The 17,303-nt window shown below is 38.3% G+C and overlaps 2 protein-coding genes across 2 annotated transcripts; one reads left to right on the top strand and one right to left on the bottom strand.

Moving 5' to 3' along the window:
- Window positions 1-4,506: 4,506 nt before the first annotated feature.
- On the bottom strand, window positions 4,507-6,668 carry LOC113168271 (pancreatic secretory granule membrane major glycoprotein GP2-like). The gene is made up of 5 exons (XM_026369284.1): window positions 6,598-6,668; window positions 6,222-6,373; window positions 5,876-6,121; window positions 5,591-5,753; window positions 4,507-4,630 (listed from the first exon to the last, which is right to left on the bottom strand). The coding sequence occupies exons 1-5, from the start codon at window positions 6,664-6,666 to the stop codon at window positions 4,535-4,537; spliced, it is 726 nt and encodes a 241-aa protein (XP_026225069.1). The 5' UTR covers window positions 6,667-6,668; the 3' UTR covers window positions 4,507-4,534.
- Window positions 6,669-10,194: 3,526 nt separating this feature from the next.
- On the top strand, window positions 10,195-15,080 carry LOC113168273 (zinc finger protein 716-like). Its single transcript, XM_026369286.1, has 3 exons — window positions 10,195-10,220; window positions 12,744-12,850; window positions 12,943-15,080. Exons 2-3 carry the CDS (start codon window positions 12,833-12,835, stop codon window positions 13,648-13,650), a joined length of 726 nt encoding a protein of 241 aa, XP_026225071.1. The 5' UTR covers window positions 10,195-10,220; window positions 12,744-12,832; the 3' UTR covers window positions 13,651-15,080.
- Window positions 15,081-17,303: the final 2,223 nt, after the last annotated feature.

Consider the following 17,303-nt stretch of genomic DNA (forward strand, 5'->3'; position numbering starts at 1 on the left):
AACACATCTCTGTTGGTGTTTGCTGATTTTCAGTGCTCTAGTTTAACTGTATTTCTTTTTTTAGGTCGGTTTATAAGTTTTTCTAATCACTTCATATCTCTTTATTATAAACACACTGTGCTGTGGGAGTAGATTCTTCTCAACAAAGAGTCTGAGTGTTTTCTGAAATACTGAGATAAGCCTGTATTCTGACTTTGACTGTCTGAAATGGGATTTTCCATTAAAAACACCCTCAAACACATTTCTGTAATTTAGTACTGTGTGGATCCAGGTTTCCAGTCCAGGAGGGAGCACCCTTTCTCTTCTCAATCACCCGTTTCTAAACTTCTAAACTTTAACTTTTTTTAAGTTTCTCACCTGTTCTTCTACATTTCACCCTCTGGTTTATGTCATGCAAATAAAGAGAATTTGTATCAATAATTTGAGTCTTTTAATCAGTTTATTACAAAGTATAAAGAAGTTAGAAAAGCACAGAAAGGAGAACATGACTGGACTCTCAAGAGAGGGCTCAGCAAATGAACCAAGACCTATCTGTTACTCGGCTATTTATCAAAGCCTCTCTCACTTTCTCACTCCTCATACTCCCTGTTTTGCTATCTTCATTTCCAGGGTCAGAGACTTTGTGTTGTCTCCCACTCTAACTCAGTCAAACGTATCTCTGCTCTAAAACATCTGCTCCTTCAGCAAAGAAAGTTTATGATGTGTAAAATAAGTGAAGGATATATGAACTCTTAGCAAACTATTAATGGAAAATATCAATTTCTGCAAGAGTTAACTTCAAAACCGTGTTTATCTTCGATGGAGCCACTGAACCTCCAACACACACACACACGCTGTTTCTAAACAACACATATTTCAGAACACACTCCACACACCGGTCTGACTTCATTGGGTCAAACTGTTCACATCTGTTCTCTCTGTGAGTGTTTGTCTATAATTAACCTGTGATCTATTAAAAAACTGCAGCTGTTTTATTTAAAGAATACTTTTGAAGTAATAACAAAGACAAAACACAAACTTTGATGACTCTTAAATGATAATAAAAGCTTCCACACTGCACAGATCCAGACCTGATTCTCTCCTCTGCAGATCTTGTCTATTCTTCAGCTGTTCTTGTGGCCTCAGCGTCTGCTGACCTAGTTCCTGCCTTTCCCACCACTTCTTGGTGCCTCGGACTCCTGCTCAGCCCCAGTGAACTGCTGGCCTCCTACAGTTCCTCTTACAGTGCCATGGTTAGTGCTCGGTGCTACCCATGGTACTGGTACATGGTACTGAGATGTGACTGCAACTAATAAATGTTATCAGTCAATATTTTCTCTCAGATTTAATATTTTTTTTACCTTCTGTGATGATTAGAAGGCAAAAAGTCAATTCACAGATCAGTACAACAATTAACAGACCAGAGTACTGACAGAACTGCAGTACATTCTGGTGATGTAGTTATGTGTTGTAGTAAGATTTTTTGTTGTTGTTGTTGTTGTTGTTGTTGTTGTTGTTAGCACTACAAGTCTTCATATGGTTCAGAGTGCTGCAGATTTTAATTTGAACTAAATCCAGAAGGTTCAGACACATTACACCAGTCGTATCTTCCCTTTATTGGATCTCTGTTCATTTCAGATCAGACTTTAAGCTGCTTCTTTCTGTGGTCAGGAAGTGTTTTCAGATGACAACTACAGCTAATGTGATCAGGGAGACAGGTAGGAGGGTACTTGTTGTGTCATTAAGGAAGTAGACAGTGAGACAAGGAGACTTGGTGGAATGAGGAAGTTCAGGTGTGTATATACAAAGAAACAGGTTATTTAAGAAGAAGTAGGACACTGAGAGGACTGAAGAGAGTAGACAGGAGTACAGGGAGATACAGTGTAAGGTAAAGGTAGAGTTGGCTAAGGACAAACAATATGACATAGGTATATGAGGACTTATACGAGGTTGGACACTAAGGAGGAAGACGTGGATTTGTACAGGTTGGTGAGGCAAAGATAGGGGAGGTGGAGGAGTAAAAGTGGACTATCTTGTTAATAGTACTGCAGCCTTACTCGGAACAATACTCGATACTGTTTCTCCTCTTTAAAAGAAGCTAATGAATCAGGGGAAGTTAGCTCCATGGTACAATTCACAAATCCGTTGGGAGGTGGCTTTCCAACAAATTAGATGAATATTGCCTAGCCTGGAAAGAAAGCTTAATAATATATAAAAAGTCCACCGTAAAGCTAGAACCTCATATTCCTCCTCATTAATAGAGGAAAATAAGAACAACTCCAGATTTCTTTTCAGCACTGTAGCCAGGCTGACAAAGAGTCATAGCTCTGTTGAGCCTAGTATTCCCTCAACTCTCAGCAGCAATGATTTGAATTTCTCTACAAATAAAATCATAACTATTAGAGAAAAGATTGATCAGATCCTCTCTGCATTCTGCATAGATGGTGTCATTTGTACAACAACTCTAGATTCATTTGTAAGACCACGCTCATACTCAGACTGCTTCCTCCCCGTAGATCATTCTGAATTAATTTCAGTAATTAATTCCTCTAAACATCAACATTTCTCTTAGATCCCATCCCGACTAGACTCCTCAAAGATGTCTTACCTTGGATCAGCACGTCCATATTAGATCAGATCAATCTATCTTTACGAACAGGCTACGTACCACAGGCTTTTAAGGTTGCTGTAGTCAAACCCCTACCCCTAAAACTAATACCGATATCCAATCTACCCTTTATCTCTAAAATTCTTGAAAAGTATCAGACAATGGGCTACTTTCTATAGTCGTTTCTATAGTTCTATTTGACACTATAGATCACAACATTTTATTACACAGACTGGAACATGTCATTGGGATCAAATGAACAGCACTAGAGTGGTTTAAATCATATCTATCAGATAGATTCCAGTTTGTGTTAATGATGAGTCTTTCATGCCCAGCAAAGTCAGCTATGACTTCTGTTGTGATTTGGCTCTATATCAATAATATTTATTTGAATTGAATTGAATTGAATTGAATATCGGCTAATAAATGCTGAGGTTAGAGCTGCCAGGCAGGAGGTCTAGAGGAAGACCAAAGAGTAGATTCATAGATGTAGTGAGAGAGAAGTTAGAAGAGGATGCTGAGAATAGGGTTAAATAAAGGCAGATGATTCACTGTGGCGACCCCCGAAAGGGAAACAGCCAAAAGGCAAGAAAGAAATAAAAATAAATATAAATTACACATTTCATCACAAAGAAACCTCAGCGTCCGGTGTGTGTTTCACTAATGGTTTAAATCCTTTTTGATTTCTCTCTATGGAAATTGAAAATAGAAAAAATATGGAAAATGACAGAGTTTATACATAAAGTTAAAAGGTATTTGTTTTGTAAGAGTTGATTTTTTTTTTTATCACATTCAATTGACTGAAATCCTTTCTAAATCCTTATTTTTCAGTTTTTAACAAAAATAATACTTCTCAGTAATCCCTCTGTGAAGTGTGCAGTGTTGGTTCATTCATGCACAGTTTGGTCTTAAGCATCTGGCTGGTAATGTGCTAGCTCCCAAAGAAGGACTGCAGAGCTCAACAAGAACAGTGCATTCTGGTTGTTAAGAAGCTGTTATAGTACAAACAGCAGGAGGTTCTCACATTCATATTTATGACAAGATACAGTTTCTTTAAAGAAGAAGATCACAGGACAATATTTCCTGAGTTTGTGAACTGTCTCCAAACTTTTAGGAGATGTAGTGATGCAACAAGTTTTCAGTTAGAGTTATGTTTGATATATCACAGATATGAGCTGAAAAAAAGGAAAATCAAATCTAAACCCACACATGATACTGTGATACGTAGATGAGGATTCATCAAAATAGCCAGGGATTGTTGTGGTCGACAACCTGTCGCTCTGTCAGAGTGACTGTGAAAACAAACCAGACCAAACTGTGACTTATTTATTTTCAGTCACACTTTCTGTCATTAGAGTGGGGACAGCAACCATGCTCCTCGAGGACCACTGTCCTGCCTGTTTTTTCAAACTGTACCTGGATCAGGTGTGTTCACTCAAGCAGAAAACTGGAAAACGTTTGATTTTATTTGCGTTGGTATCACCCACCTCCTCAGCATTTCAGTCAATGAGTTTCCCACCCCTGCAGTCTCAGCTCTGTTTTCATGTTTACTCTCCTTTTTATTTATTTGCGAGCTTGACTATCTTGTTCAGTCTTTAGAGTTCTTCATCTTTTAAATAATGAAGCGCTGAATGTTTTCACCTGCTCCCTTTATAAGCAGAACCTCTCCCACAGTCAGATCAACAGACTGTCTGTTCAGGTTCACTGTGGTGACTTTGTTTGTCTGCACACGAAGAGGATCACAGGAAACTCTAACCTCATTTCAGAGCTTAATCTGTTCTGTTGCTCCATGTACAACACAACTATACAACAACCACATGTATCATCTAGTAATGTTTCAGTAAAGCTATAGTTCCTCTTTCTCTGCCTGTTGTTACTAACAAACATGACATTACACATAAATGTCTGAAACTAATTGTAATCTACAGCAGAAAAGTTGTGTCTTACCTAATTAGTCCAGGTCATAGTGATGAGTGCTGCAGCTTCATGTTCATATTTAGGAGGTCTGGCAGATCTGCGACTTCGAAGAGGTATGACACAATCCTGGAAAAGGTGAATTCCAGACAATCAATCGTTGTTTTGATATTGTTGTAAACAATACAAATTTACAGATCAACAAACGTAACTGGGAAAAGGAGGAAAACAAGATTAGAAATAAAACATTTGTGTCACCGTTTCGGCCTGGCACCAGGCCAGGCTGGGATTTCCCTCAGTTCTAACACCTCACTTTCCCTCTGGACTCCACCCACCAGCCCCTTCTCTTTCTCTGCTCACAGCAATCAGCTGAACATTGGACTCACCTGCGTCCCCTTCTCCCTACAAAACTCTCCTCTGCCCTTTTCCCTCTCTCAGATCGTTGTCAGTTCCCAACCTGTTTCCAGTCTGTGTTCCATGCCTGTTGCTCAACCCTGCCTGCTCCTGCTAGTCCTCCTCGGCCCTGTCTATTTCCCCCCTCTGGACCTTGGACTGTGTTACCTGTTTTTCCCGTGATCGTTTTCCTGCCCTTGTGCAGTGGTTTTGATTTGTACTTTGGTTTCTTGTTTTGTTACTTTGTTCCATGCCGCTTTGGTAGTTTTACGTTGTCACTTTGTACTCTTGTTTTCCTGCCTGTTTTTGTAGTGTAGGTTGAAACCCCCCTTAGTTTGTAGTTTTCTCCAATAAATCCAGTTTTCAGTTCATTCCTGCCTCGCCCCCCTCCTTAAATTGTGACAATTGGACTTGTGTTTGACTGTGTCATTTCTTGGTGAGTGTATATGAATGTTGTCCTGTGCGCTGTAGAAACCGGAGGATGTCGTTCAGATATATTTAATTAAACTGGGTGTAATACAGATGACAGGAAATAAGGAAAGTGAGCAGAGGAACCACATGAATCGATCCACAGATGTGATAACAGTTTACAGTCTGTGTGTTAACCAGCAGAACGTCTTGTGCTAAGTGTTTTCCAGTGAGGAGGATCTGGTTCCATCAGTGTACATGTGTGATGTGTTTGGCTGCGATGTGTACCGGGACACAGTTGTTGTTCTGTTTGACACACAGCTGGACTTTGCAGTGCAGGTAGACGTCACCAGAGTGTCCAGAGAACTGGAACATGTTGAAAGAGAAGTAGTTGGATGTTCCCAGTCCATTTCCCTGCACTCGCACAGTCTGGTCAGCGGGATTTGGACAGCTGCTCACAAATAGAGAAACAAACATCACATCAGGACAGATGTTGTTTTCTGGAGTCAAACATCTAATTAATGAATCTCTTGGATCATCAATGAGCAGCTGACACCTCTGTGTGTGTCTCACCTGTTCTTGATCAGGTCGTATCTCAGAGTACTATAGGGTGATGGTTCATTGGTTGCCCAGCAGGAGTCAGTCACCACAGCAATGACCCTGCCATCCAGACCATCAGTTTTTATCTCCACCCAGATCCTCTGGTCCAGCAGGACTTCAGTGCTGGAGTCCACAGCTTTCCTTCGAGCAGCATCAGTGTAGGACTTCATGGTCAGAGTGTAATCCCAAGGTCCAGATATGATGTTCTGGATCACAGAGCTGCAGAATAAACACACAACACACACAGCACACACTTGAGTTTTACATTTACTACAAGCTTCACAACATACAGTAATTTAAACAAACATCTGTCACACACCTGTCTTTAATTCTGAATGACACGCTCTTGATGTCTGGTTGAATATAGAAGCAGGAGAAGTCGATGTAGACCTGGTTTTTGCGAGAAATGACCTCAGAGGAGCTGCTCTGCTTCATGATGGTGTTCTCATAGATTATTTGACTGTTGTTGGCCTGTAGAACCACAGGGATTCAAATCACTGCTCAAGATCCTCACAAGTTTAAACTATTTAACAAACTTTAGTCTTAAAATACGACTCCTGTGTGGCTCAGATAGACAACATAGAGGTCCAACAGTACTAGAAAAGAAGAAGTTTAGAGCCAAGTCTGAACTCACAAAGATCTCAAGCTATAGAATATCGGAAAAGATCAGTAAAGAGGTGGAGGAGAGAACCCACCTTGACCACAGCCCCACAGGTGTTGGTGCTGTTGAAGCTGAAGGTCACCATGTGGGTCAGCTCGTCCATCTGACCTCACGAGACAACCGACCAGAGTAAGTGAAGCAGAGTTCTTGCTGCAGACACAAGTGAGTCAAACATGAGCTCTTTGTGTCACAGCTGTCGTACCCAAAGCGCCCGTTGAACTGTACTTGTCGGCAAACAGGGCTCGACAGAAGCAGCGAGTTCCACCGTCTGTGTTGTCACCACAGAACTCATGAGCACTGCAGATCCTGTCCTGACAGAAGGCCTGAGGGGGGGCTGAGAGAGACAAACAAGGAGAAATAATGTTTAATATACAGAAGTTACTGTACATGGCTCAGTACTTAGTTCTTACTGTGTCTGTTCATGTCCTGTCTTGTCTTTAAAACCTTGTTATCTTACAACATTTATTGTGTTTCTCTGAGAACATCACAGAGTGAAAGTGAAGGTCTTACAGCAGCCGATCGTTGACCACCAGTCCTCCACTTGTGTTGTTGTTTAGCAGGCTGCAGGCTCTGGCGTAGGCCTCCAGGAACTGACAGTCGAGTCCGTCCACTGCAGAATATTTGCACAAAGTGTCGGTGCAGGCGGTGATGTAGGGCTGTGGGTCAATGAGGTTGTTACAGGCGGTGAAGGTCGCCTCCTTCAGGAGGTTACAGCTGCTCCACAGAGGTAAGGAGACAAGTAAAGAAAAGAAAGCATCTGACTGGGAACAAACCCTAAAATTCTAAATAAGTAGGTCTATTATCTCATCACTCTCACTGAGTTTTATCTTGTGTGGGGAAAAAAATATTTTGTTTTAATTTATAAAATAACAATTTTATACAATTGCCTTTTTTTATGACCTGATAGTTGATGCACAACATCAACTATCAGGTCAGTGATAGTCTTATGTTTGTTGTGTTGTGGACAGTGATGCACAACACAACAAACATAAGACAGTATATGCTCCCATAAGAGCCATAGCTGTTTATAAAATTCACTTCCACCTTTGCAAGAGATTTAAACAGCTGTTTGTCGAGATCACAATTCACTAAATACACTATAGGATAAAAATAAAACCTACTCAATGTGCAAAACGACTCAGAGGTTCCAGTGGTAAAATTAAGGCTGGGCAGACTTCCTGTGAGCAAAAGCTGCAGATCAAACAATTTAAAATTTGATCTAAATTCGGGCTGAATCTGTGCAGAGTCTGTCCAGCTCAACCTGTGTTGGAGTCAGATTGCTGAGTCTTGTAGTTTGGCTGCACCTACTGAATGACCAGCCTCCATAAATGAATGGTAAATGTTCTGCACTTATATAGCACTTTTCTACCTAACTGGTACTCAAAGTGCTTTACACTGCTTCTCATTCACACACACACCAATGGCAGAGCTGCTATGCAGCTGATCTGACTCACCGGGGGCAAGTATCTTGCCCAAGGACAGTTTCGCATGTGACGTTGCAGCCGGGAATCGAACCACCACCTATGATTGGAAGACAGTTACTCTACCTATTGAGCCACAACCACCCCAAAGAAGCCACAATGGTGAGAATTAAACATCTACAAAAATAATATGATCCAATCCAATAAAAAAATTATCACAATATCAGTAACAATACAGATTCTATATGAGTTTTACTTTAACAATTATTTTTGTTACAGCATAGTGACACAGAGAAAACATCAAAGAGTCAGAACTGAGCTTGAATGATGTTGTCTGTATGAACAATTTCTAGTCCAAGACATGGACTGGTAATAGTTGAGAACTTGAAGTAAATTATTATTATTTTTGATTGTTTTGTTGTTGGATTGTAAAAAAAGATTTTCATTAAAAAGAAATTTGAAAGACTACAGATAGAGATTTAATAAGTTATTTAATTTATTTAAATAAGAAGCGAATACCACTGATGTGTTTTATTTCAAATGTAATTTCTCATTTGTTTATAATATTAAGCTTTGCTTGCTCCAGATTTCATGTTTACTCAAAACTAAAGTTTTGAGTTGAGTTGATATGGGAAGATATGGACAATTGCAGTAAATTTTTCAATATTTAGTATTTTTAGTTTGGCCCACAACTTCGTCCCAGGTGATGAAGTGTTTCCACCTGCTGCTTCACACAACTCTCAGCAGGAAATCTACCAGGAATTAATGACTAAATAGTAAAATGTTTTACTCTGAAAATTAATAAAAACAAAATTCAAAGCACAAATGTTGGACTTTCTAAATTAATCTAAATGTATACAGCAAACATGTTTAATGTTCTGTGAGTGTAGTTTTGTTTTTTAACAGACTAAAATAAATAACATACAAATATGTTAATTTAATGTTTCTCTGTTTACTTTTACTCACAAAAATATCAGATCTTCCTCACACATACAGTATCAGAAACATGTTGTTTTCCTTTAAGCCATTTGATTTAATTCTTAAAACATAGGTTACATGTATTATTAGTCCCTTTAGGATAAATACATTATGTATCCTGATGAGGTATTTTAGTTTGTCTACGTTGTGTTGTTTGGTAATGAAACAAACACCTCTCAGGACCGTCTTTGAACAACTTACAACGTCTCTCCACTGATTGTATGTGCATTTTTGAATTTATTTTAAAATGCTTCTGTTTGTTTTTAAATCTTTACACGGTCTTGCCCCCACTTATCTTGCTGAGCTACTTATTCCCTATGGTTAAGCTGACCTAAGACCCCTTTCCGGTCTCTCAGGTCAGCTGACCAGCTTCTCCTGACAGTATCGAAGTCAAGGCGGAAACCTAGAGGGGACAGAGCTTTTGCTGTTGCAGCATCCAAATTATGGAATGACATTAGGCAGGAACCTTCATTGTCCATTTTTAAAACTTACTTGAAGACCCACTTTTATTCCCTGGCTTTTAATTCAACATGAAGACTCTGTGTTTGTTCCTTTGTTTCTATTCTTCATTCCGTCATTTTATTTACTATTCATTGTCTTCATTGCTTGTTTTTTCTCTTGACTAGTTGTGTACAGCACTTTGGTCAGCCAAGGCTGTTTTAAATAAAGGCTTTATAAATAAAGTTGAGTTGAGTTGATGAATGTAAAACGATACATAGACTAAATTTTTATTAATGCTCTGTTTAGACTGTCAGGGCTCAAACATCTGTGCAGATGTTATTTTATCGTCTAATATCAGACTAACATCAACTTTTATAAATGTAAAAGAATGTGACAGTGAAAACTCGACTAATTAATATAAAACATTTCACAGTAAATAAAAGAGGAAACGTTTCTATAAAACTTCCTGTCTTTGAGCCAATTCCTGAACCAATCAGATCGTAGATCAGGTGAGAGCCAGGTGTTTCCCATCATGCCCTGCGAACCGAATATACGGAACCGGAAAACGGCCCCAAAATAAAAGTCTCTATTAAATAAGTCGGCTTTTACTATAACGTAGAATGTCCTGTTCACATCAAACTACATCACTACTACATCTCCACGTATGTATATGGTTTTGTGAACTGTATCTAAAAATTTTATTTTGGTGGATTTCTTTTTATTTTATATTTATTTATTTTATTTTATTAACGGATTTCTCTCCCGATGATGTCACTTCCTGTGGATACTTCCTGTTTTCCTCCGTCTCTGAGTTGAGGTGAGTCCATGCGGGTTCTCCCGTTTTTACGTCGTTAAAACGTAGTTAAAAGTACTAAATGATAGTTTTAAACTTATATTTCTAAGAAACTAAACTGAGTTATTTCCGTTTTAGCAACAATCGTGGGTTTTACGTGTTTTTGTTGGACTGTACAGCTCTTTAAAGAAACCAAAGTTTCCACGCTTCCTTTCATAACAGTGTAACCGTGTCTTTGTTTTCACTGTTAATGTTTAACTTTATTTTATGAAGACATATATTTACTACTGAAAACCAAGAAAAATGTTTCTTCCAGGTTGTTTTGATTATGTTCAAATGAATCAATTCATCAATTGTCTTGAAAATGGGTTCATTCATTCAAAGATTTGTGGTAAAAGCAGCGTCTTTATAAAGATGTGATGAGTGTAACTAGAGTTTCTGTGAATAATGTTCATACATGTTTGTAAAGATTAGTGGATTATTAGTCAGTAGTTGTTGGTAAAAGGTGTTCTTGGTGAAACATGTTGTGTATTATTTAGAGTGGCTATATACTGTAGTGCTAATACACATCAAGGAACCTGTTGAATGTGTGTCTGACTTCACCTGATCTTACTTTGGTGTTGAAAAAGACACGGGACCAATGACTTTTGAAGCACTGACTGCTTCGGTCTCTAGTGTGAATCACTTGACTGGATCAAACCAGATTCAACTGGTCTGATCCAGTCTTTTTCCAGATCTTTTCCCACAACAAATCAAGATCAGGTGAAGTCAGACAGACATCACTAGTTGGTTTCCAGCCTGAAGGGTTTGTTGTTTGTCTCTAACCAACTTTCCTCAGACTGAAGAAGCGACTTCGATGAGTAGTGAAACATTTCAACCTAACAAGAAAGACAGTACAGTTGTCACGACTCAACTTCCAGATAACTTTACCTGGAGGACTGAAAATCTTCACAGACATATTATTATTTGATATTTTACAGCATGTCCACTGTAGTGGACAGCAGAACAAATTTACTGTTAGAAAACAGCTACACTTCAAAATCAGAATAGACTGACAAGAAAACAAGAATGTCAATCCATTTTCTAATGAAACTTTCTAAATGAAACTGAACATGAACATAACTTAAAGTCTCCAGTCCAGAGGTCCTGGGTAGCACAGGTTTGAATCTGTAACACCACCTTCTCTTCGCTGTTCTCCTTCTCTTCCTCTTTCTTTTCTTCCTTCATTAAAGTCTTAGTGACGGTACTTTAGGACGCAGTTTCTCTTCTTTGTTATGCAGAGGAACATCTTGCAGCTGATGCATGTCATGTATTTTTAGCCGTTGCAACCTTGGTTTCATCAGTCTAGTATCTCTGGTATGTGTCTGGCCCCGTATGTTGTTAATGGTGCTTCTGGTTGTGGAATACATTTTTTGATGGATGGCTCATACTCTTCGCTCTCTTCACCGTCGTCTACTGTCTTGTTAGTTTTCCTCAGGTTCTAGGTAGTTCAGCAGCTTATATGCAAGATGAAGTTTGGAGTCCAGGAACTGTTGAGTGTTTTTTTGCTCATCAGTTGTTTGTGGTGGTGTGTGTGACTCTCTCTCTGTGATACTGGAGAGAAACTTCCCCAGTTTCTGGACTCATCCTTTGACCTTCAAATGTATTGTTCCCTTGTTAGACTTTAGAGTCCAGAATCCGACCATCTGGAGACTCAAGTACAAATACCTTGAAGCTTTAAACTTTTCCTGGTTTCTGGAGGTTAAGGCAGCCTTAGCTTACCCTCCAATGGATGTCTCTCTTTGTCTCCTCTATTACTTTCAAGTCATTGACAATTTTCTGTGAGATTCTCAACTTGAAGAACATGTTCTTGTCATTTTCTAGCTTATTATTGGCCCTGTGGTTTTGCTCTCAAAAAACATTTAGAGTCTGGGGAAGCCAAGGCAGGTCATGTGGATTAACAAGCCGGAAAAGATAATTTCGTCAGTGGTGGTGTTTAGAGAGACATTCCTCATCTGTAGCTCTCTCTCATTTGTGGATGTTGCCAAGTCTCTCCTGGACTCCAGTTTCTATAAATGATATGTTCACTATGACAGTCTGGAGGACTGGGTAGGACAGGTTTAAATCTATGATTGGAAAAATACAATCAATGAGGAAATGTCTCTGGACATAGCATCTACCCTTCTGTTAAAAAGAAAATCCCACAGTCGTCTGAAATAACATGAAAGTGACAAAAGTAATAACAAATATAAATTTACAAAAATAATAAAGCAGCATTACTAATCATGTGACTTGCGGCTTTAGAATACAGATATAAACACTATACACACTATTTATAGTTGGACACACAAGTCATTTTATTTACATTCGTTTTCTATAATTTGAAATTTGTTGCATATGAAATGGTCCTAGTGAAAGATGCAGATGTGTTTGCAAAAGTTTTTTACTAACTTATTAATCATCTGAAGGATCATCTGGATCATTACACACAGTGATCCTTATCTGCTGAGTCAGTGATATTCTGTAGCTGTGGTTTTTGTCTTATCTTGTGTCTTTGTTGGTTCACAGATCACATTCATCTCAGGTGAGGACGAGCATTGTTTTGTCTGACATCAGGACTGCTTTGTGAAATCTGGTGCCACTGAGAAAGAAGCAGGATGAGTTCTCCCCAAAAGGTGAGAATTTAAATCTCTTACATCTCACATACTTTGCATTTTTTATTATCTCCATTAACAAAACCTTAAATTTTCTCTCTCTGTCATTCTAGAAACACAGAAACGCAAAGAAACAATGTCAGCACTGTAACAAAGAATTCTCTTCATCATACAAACTAAAGATTCATGAGAGAGTTCATACTGGAGAGAAACTGCATCAGTGTCAGGAGTGTGGCAGTGGATTCTCATCAACAGGACAGCTGAAAAGTCACTATCAGAGATTTCACAGTGGAAAGAAACCATACAGCTGTGAGCAGTGTGACAAAGCTTTCGTAACATTAACAGAATTAAAGCTTCATCAGAGAGTTCACAGTGGAGAGAAACCATACAGCTGTGATCAGTGTGGTAAAGCTTTCTCTCAGTCGTGTTCCCTGAAAAGTCACTTTCGCATTCACACTGGAGAGAAGCCTTATCACTGTGACGAGTGTGGGAAAGATTTTGCTCTATCAGGAACCCTAAAAATTCATAAACGTATTCACAGTGGAGAGAAACCATACCAGTGCAGACACTGTGAGAAAACTTTCAATTCTTTACCAAACCGCAACAAACATGAACGAACACATACTGGAGTTAGACCATATAGATGTGAGGAGTGTGGAAAGAGATTCACTCAGACAGGAGCATTAACAATTCATAGAAACATCCACACTAAAGAAAGAATCTACCCTTGTGAGCAATGTGGGAAGATCTTTATCAGCTCCTCTTCATTAAGGAATCATGAACAGATTCACAGTGGAGAAAAACCCTATAAGTGCAAATAATGTGTGAAAACATTCCTAACTGCACAGACTTGCTCAATACATGAGCGAGTCCACAATGGAGAGAAACCATACAGTTGTAAATAATGTGGAAAAAGCTTCAGCATTTCATCTTTATATCACAGACACAAGCTTTTCCATGCTGGACTAAAACCACACTGGTGTCAAGACTGTGACAAATGTTTCTATACATCATCCGAACTCTCACGGCATCAACGTGTCCACACTGGACACAAACCGTACTCATGCTCTAATTGTGTGAAAGGTTTCTTGCAGAAAAGGTTTTTAAGAAGCACAAATGTGCTCAAAATTATTAGTTGAATTAATTATAAAATCTGTAACTTTGTAAGCAACTAGATAGTGTAGTGGTAACATCGCCGCCCTCCATGTGGGGAACCGGCATTTGAATCTTTCTTGCTCCTTAGGCACGACCCCCTTAACCCTCATCTAGCTGTTCTCAGTAATACAGTTTGTTTTCCATGAGTAAAATTTAAAATCTGTTAAACTAAACTGCTGAAAAAATGTAAGGATCACTTTTAAAACAGAACTCAATGGGTAAAAAGGTCATGCTGGATATTTACACTGATCTGGACTCAGTTATGTGTAAGAAACAACAGGACGCCACATTGTTTGATGGAAATTCAAGTTATCAACCTACAGAGGACTGAATTCAAAGACACCTTCAAAACCAAAGTGAAAAACATCTGGTGGGAGGTTTGTCCATTTTGTTGAAATGTCATTGCAGCAAGTCAAATGGTTTTCAGTAGCTGTTATGTCCTTGTATACACGACTGACAACATCAGGACATGCTCCTAATGAGACAACAGATGATGTTATGTCCTTCCAGATCTGGACTTTGCATCACATTTTTTCCTTGTTAAAATCTCTTTTTTATTATTGCTATTGTATAACTATAGCTAGCTCTAGTAGCTCATATTATTTGTATTAGCATCAGTAATCTTAAAGTTAGATAAGATGAAGTTGATAGTTGTTGTTAGTTTTGTTGTGTGAAATGCATTGAAAATATTCTACTCATTGTGTTTGTTATTTTTAAAAATGTATTATTACATTTTTCTGTTTTTAATTATTAAATTTGATTAAATTGACGAGATGAATTTTAATACTACTAAAATATCAAACAGCAGCACGAATGATGTGAATTCGGTGTTTTAAATTGATGACAGGACAAATGAAACGTGCTGTTGTTGGTGGATAGAAACCTGATGATCTTTAATTATCTTCTGAATCTGTCAGTTAAAATGTTCATATCATTTCAATAATGGGTTAACATCCTCAGTATTTGATTGGTTCAGCTATGTGTAGGTCTACAGTAGTAAATCAGACCCTCAGCCACCATCACAGGTAGAATCAACTTCTGGGAGAAACACTGTTTGTTGTTGATTTTATTTTTAATTCCTGCCTTTTGCCAATAAATGTTTTGTGTGATCATATTGTTGAATTGTTTTTTACATTAACAATTTGATTTCTTTTTAAGACATCAACTGAAAACAATCAGGGAACTTTTTAAATAGACACTATTTAGCCTGAAGTGATTTAATCAACCAGTGTTTAACTATTTTAACACAACACGAAGAACTGACTCTCGTGAAGTCAACAAACACGACAAAGCTGTAGTGTGTTAAACCTGAACAAGAAAACTAAAAAACTTCTGTAACAAACTTCTCAGGCCCACCGATGAGATTAATAAGGCAGTAGTTTATTTTCTTACACAGAGAGCATGAATACATCAGCACACGACTGACAGAAACATACTGAAAGAATCTAACACATACAGTTGTTTTTATGGATTTCAGATGGGAGGGAGAGGTGAATAGATGATAATTGTCTGTGAGACATTACAGTTGGTTCTTGTCTCGAGGTCAATTCCATGCCAGGACAATCCTGTCTGACTCCCTAAAATAAAAGTCTGGTGCACTGTCTAAAGAGGGCAAAGGCAAGTTTCATAAGGGTCACTATAAGTTACATGGTTTTATGATCGAAATAAATGTAAAAGGATAACTCTCATTATGTATATACAATGACTAATTTGGATGTATAATGCGTAATATGAACATTGAGTGACGTGGTACAGTACACCACCTTTCATCCAGTGACAGCTGGAATCTGTTCTGTTCTACATGCAGTGAATTTAAACGACTTTCTTCTTCTAATCACAGACAGATTAACTTTTTCCTCATGTTTTTCTCAACAACATGTTCTCGGACACTACAAATGCTCTTGGGTGTTTTATTCTGAAAGTCAAGTTACTTGTTCCGTCCTCTGGTTTCCTTTTTCTAATTTTGTTTTCCAAGTGAAGACAAAGAGACTGAAGCAAATAACAAGTCTCAAGTTCTTCATCCCAACTTACTGCAGCTAAACACAGCATCAGCAACTGTATTACTTGAATAATTAACTGTACTTCATACATGGACCAAGACTCCACAGTTGTTACTGTCACACACGTTGGATCTTTGAGCTGAGCTGCAGGTGGGAAAAACTGGTCAACGTTAACTTTTACTCACTTATTTTAATAACGAACAACCAAACATCACTAGTTAAACTGCTGATTTTACTTTAGTTTTTCCATCTTTTCACTGCTCCATACTCCACCAGATTAATCAGTGCATGAAGAAAAGGCATCTGTGTTGGTGTTCACTCTATTTTCTTTAGGTTTGTTTTATACGTTTTTCTTTCCACTTTATTTCTTTACAACAAAGAGTCTGAGTATTTTCTGAAATACTAAGATAAGCCTGTATTCTGACCTTGACTGTCTGAAATGGGATTTCCATTAAAAAACATCCTCAAACACATTTATGTAGATTAGTAGTGTGTTCATCCAGGTTTCCAGTCCAGCAGGGAGTGCCCTTTCTCTTCTGACTCCCCTTTTCTAAACATTATTTCAGATTTCTCCCCTGTACTTAATAATTTCACCATCTGGTTTGCGTCCCTAAATCCTGAGAGCAGTCAAAGCCATGTTTGTTTTACATGGAGCCACAGTTTATCTGCACACTCTATTTCTCTACGCAACACAAATTCCAGAAACACATTCCACATCAGGCCGGACTTTATACAGTCCTCTGAGTGTGCATATCTGTTCTCTATGTGAGTGTCGTCTATACAGATGTGTTTACAATAAAAGCACTGCAGATAAAAAAAAGGGAGTAAAGCCCAAAATCCTTATAAGAAAATGAAAAAGAAAGTAAAAAAGGAATTCAAAAGTAGCATCTGTATAGTATGGTGTCTCCATTTTTCTCTACATACTAACATTTACTGTATTGACTGAAATGAGTCTTATAGGTCATTGTAGCTCTAATCCACACCTCTATTCTTCATTATTTGGACTCCAGGTTTGATTAAATATAACTCCAGCTGGCGTTTAGTGACTCCCAATGTTTCACTAACTTTTTCCACTTTGACATTGTTTGTTTAATGGGTGTTTTTATTTAAGGTAAAGGTCAAGCTTTTTTTTTAGGTTGTCGTGATTTGGGCACCTATAAAGTAAATAGTACATACTATAAAGCATGTACACCCATAAAACGAAGAAGATTAAAGGCCATGTGGTCATGATTTAGGGGACTACAAATGACTATCAGTGAAGAGTCACAGTAATTCAATGTGTGTGGACACCACTGGTGTAGTAGTTGGTGTGTTTTTTT

Source organism: Anabas testudineus, chromosome 18 (genome assembly GCF_900324465.2).
Source record: "Anabas testudineus chromosome 18, fAnaTes1.2, whole genome shotgun sequence".
Taxonomy (NCBI): Eukaryota; Metazoa; Chordata; class Actinopteri; order Anabantiformes; family Anabantidae; genus Anabas; species Anabas testudineus.

Excerpts from the sequence above, each read along its gene's own strand:
- LOC113168271 (XM_026369284.1), bottom strand. The coding sequence starts at position 6,666 with ATGGACGAGCTGACCCACATGGTGACCTTCAGCTTCAACAGCACCAAC. Across the intron at positions 6,122-6,221 it reads TCATTCAGAATTAAAGACAG|CTCTGTGATCCAGAACATCA; the intron begins GTGTGTGACAGA and ends TTTATTCTGCAG. Across the intron at positions 4,631-5,590 it reads AGAACAACAACTGTGTCCCG|GATTGTGTCATACCTCTTCG; the intron begins GTACACATCGCA and ends CACCTTTTCCAG.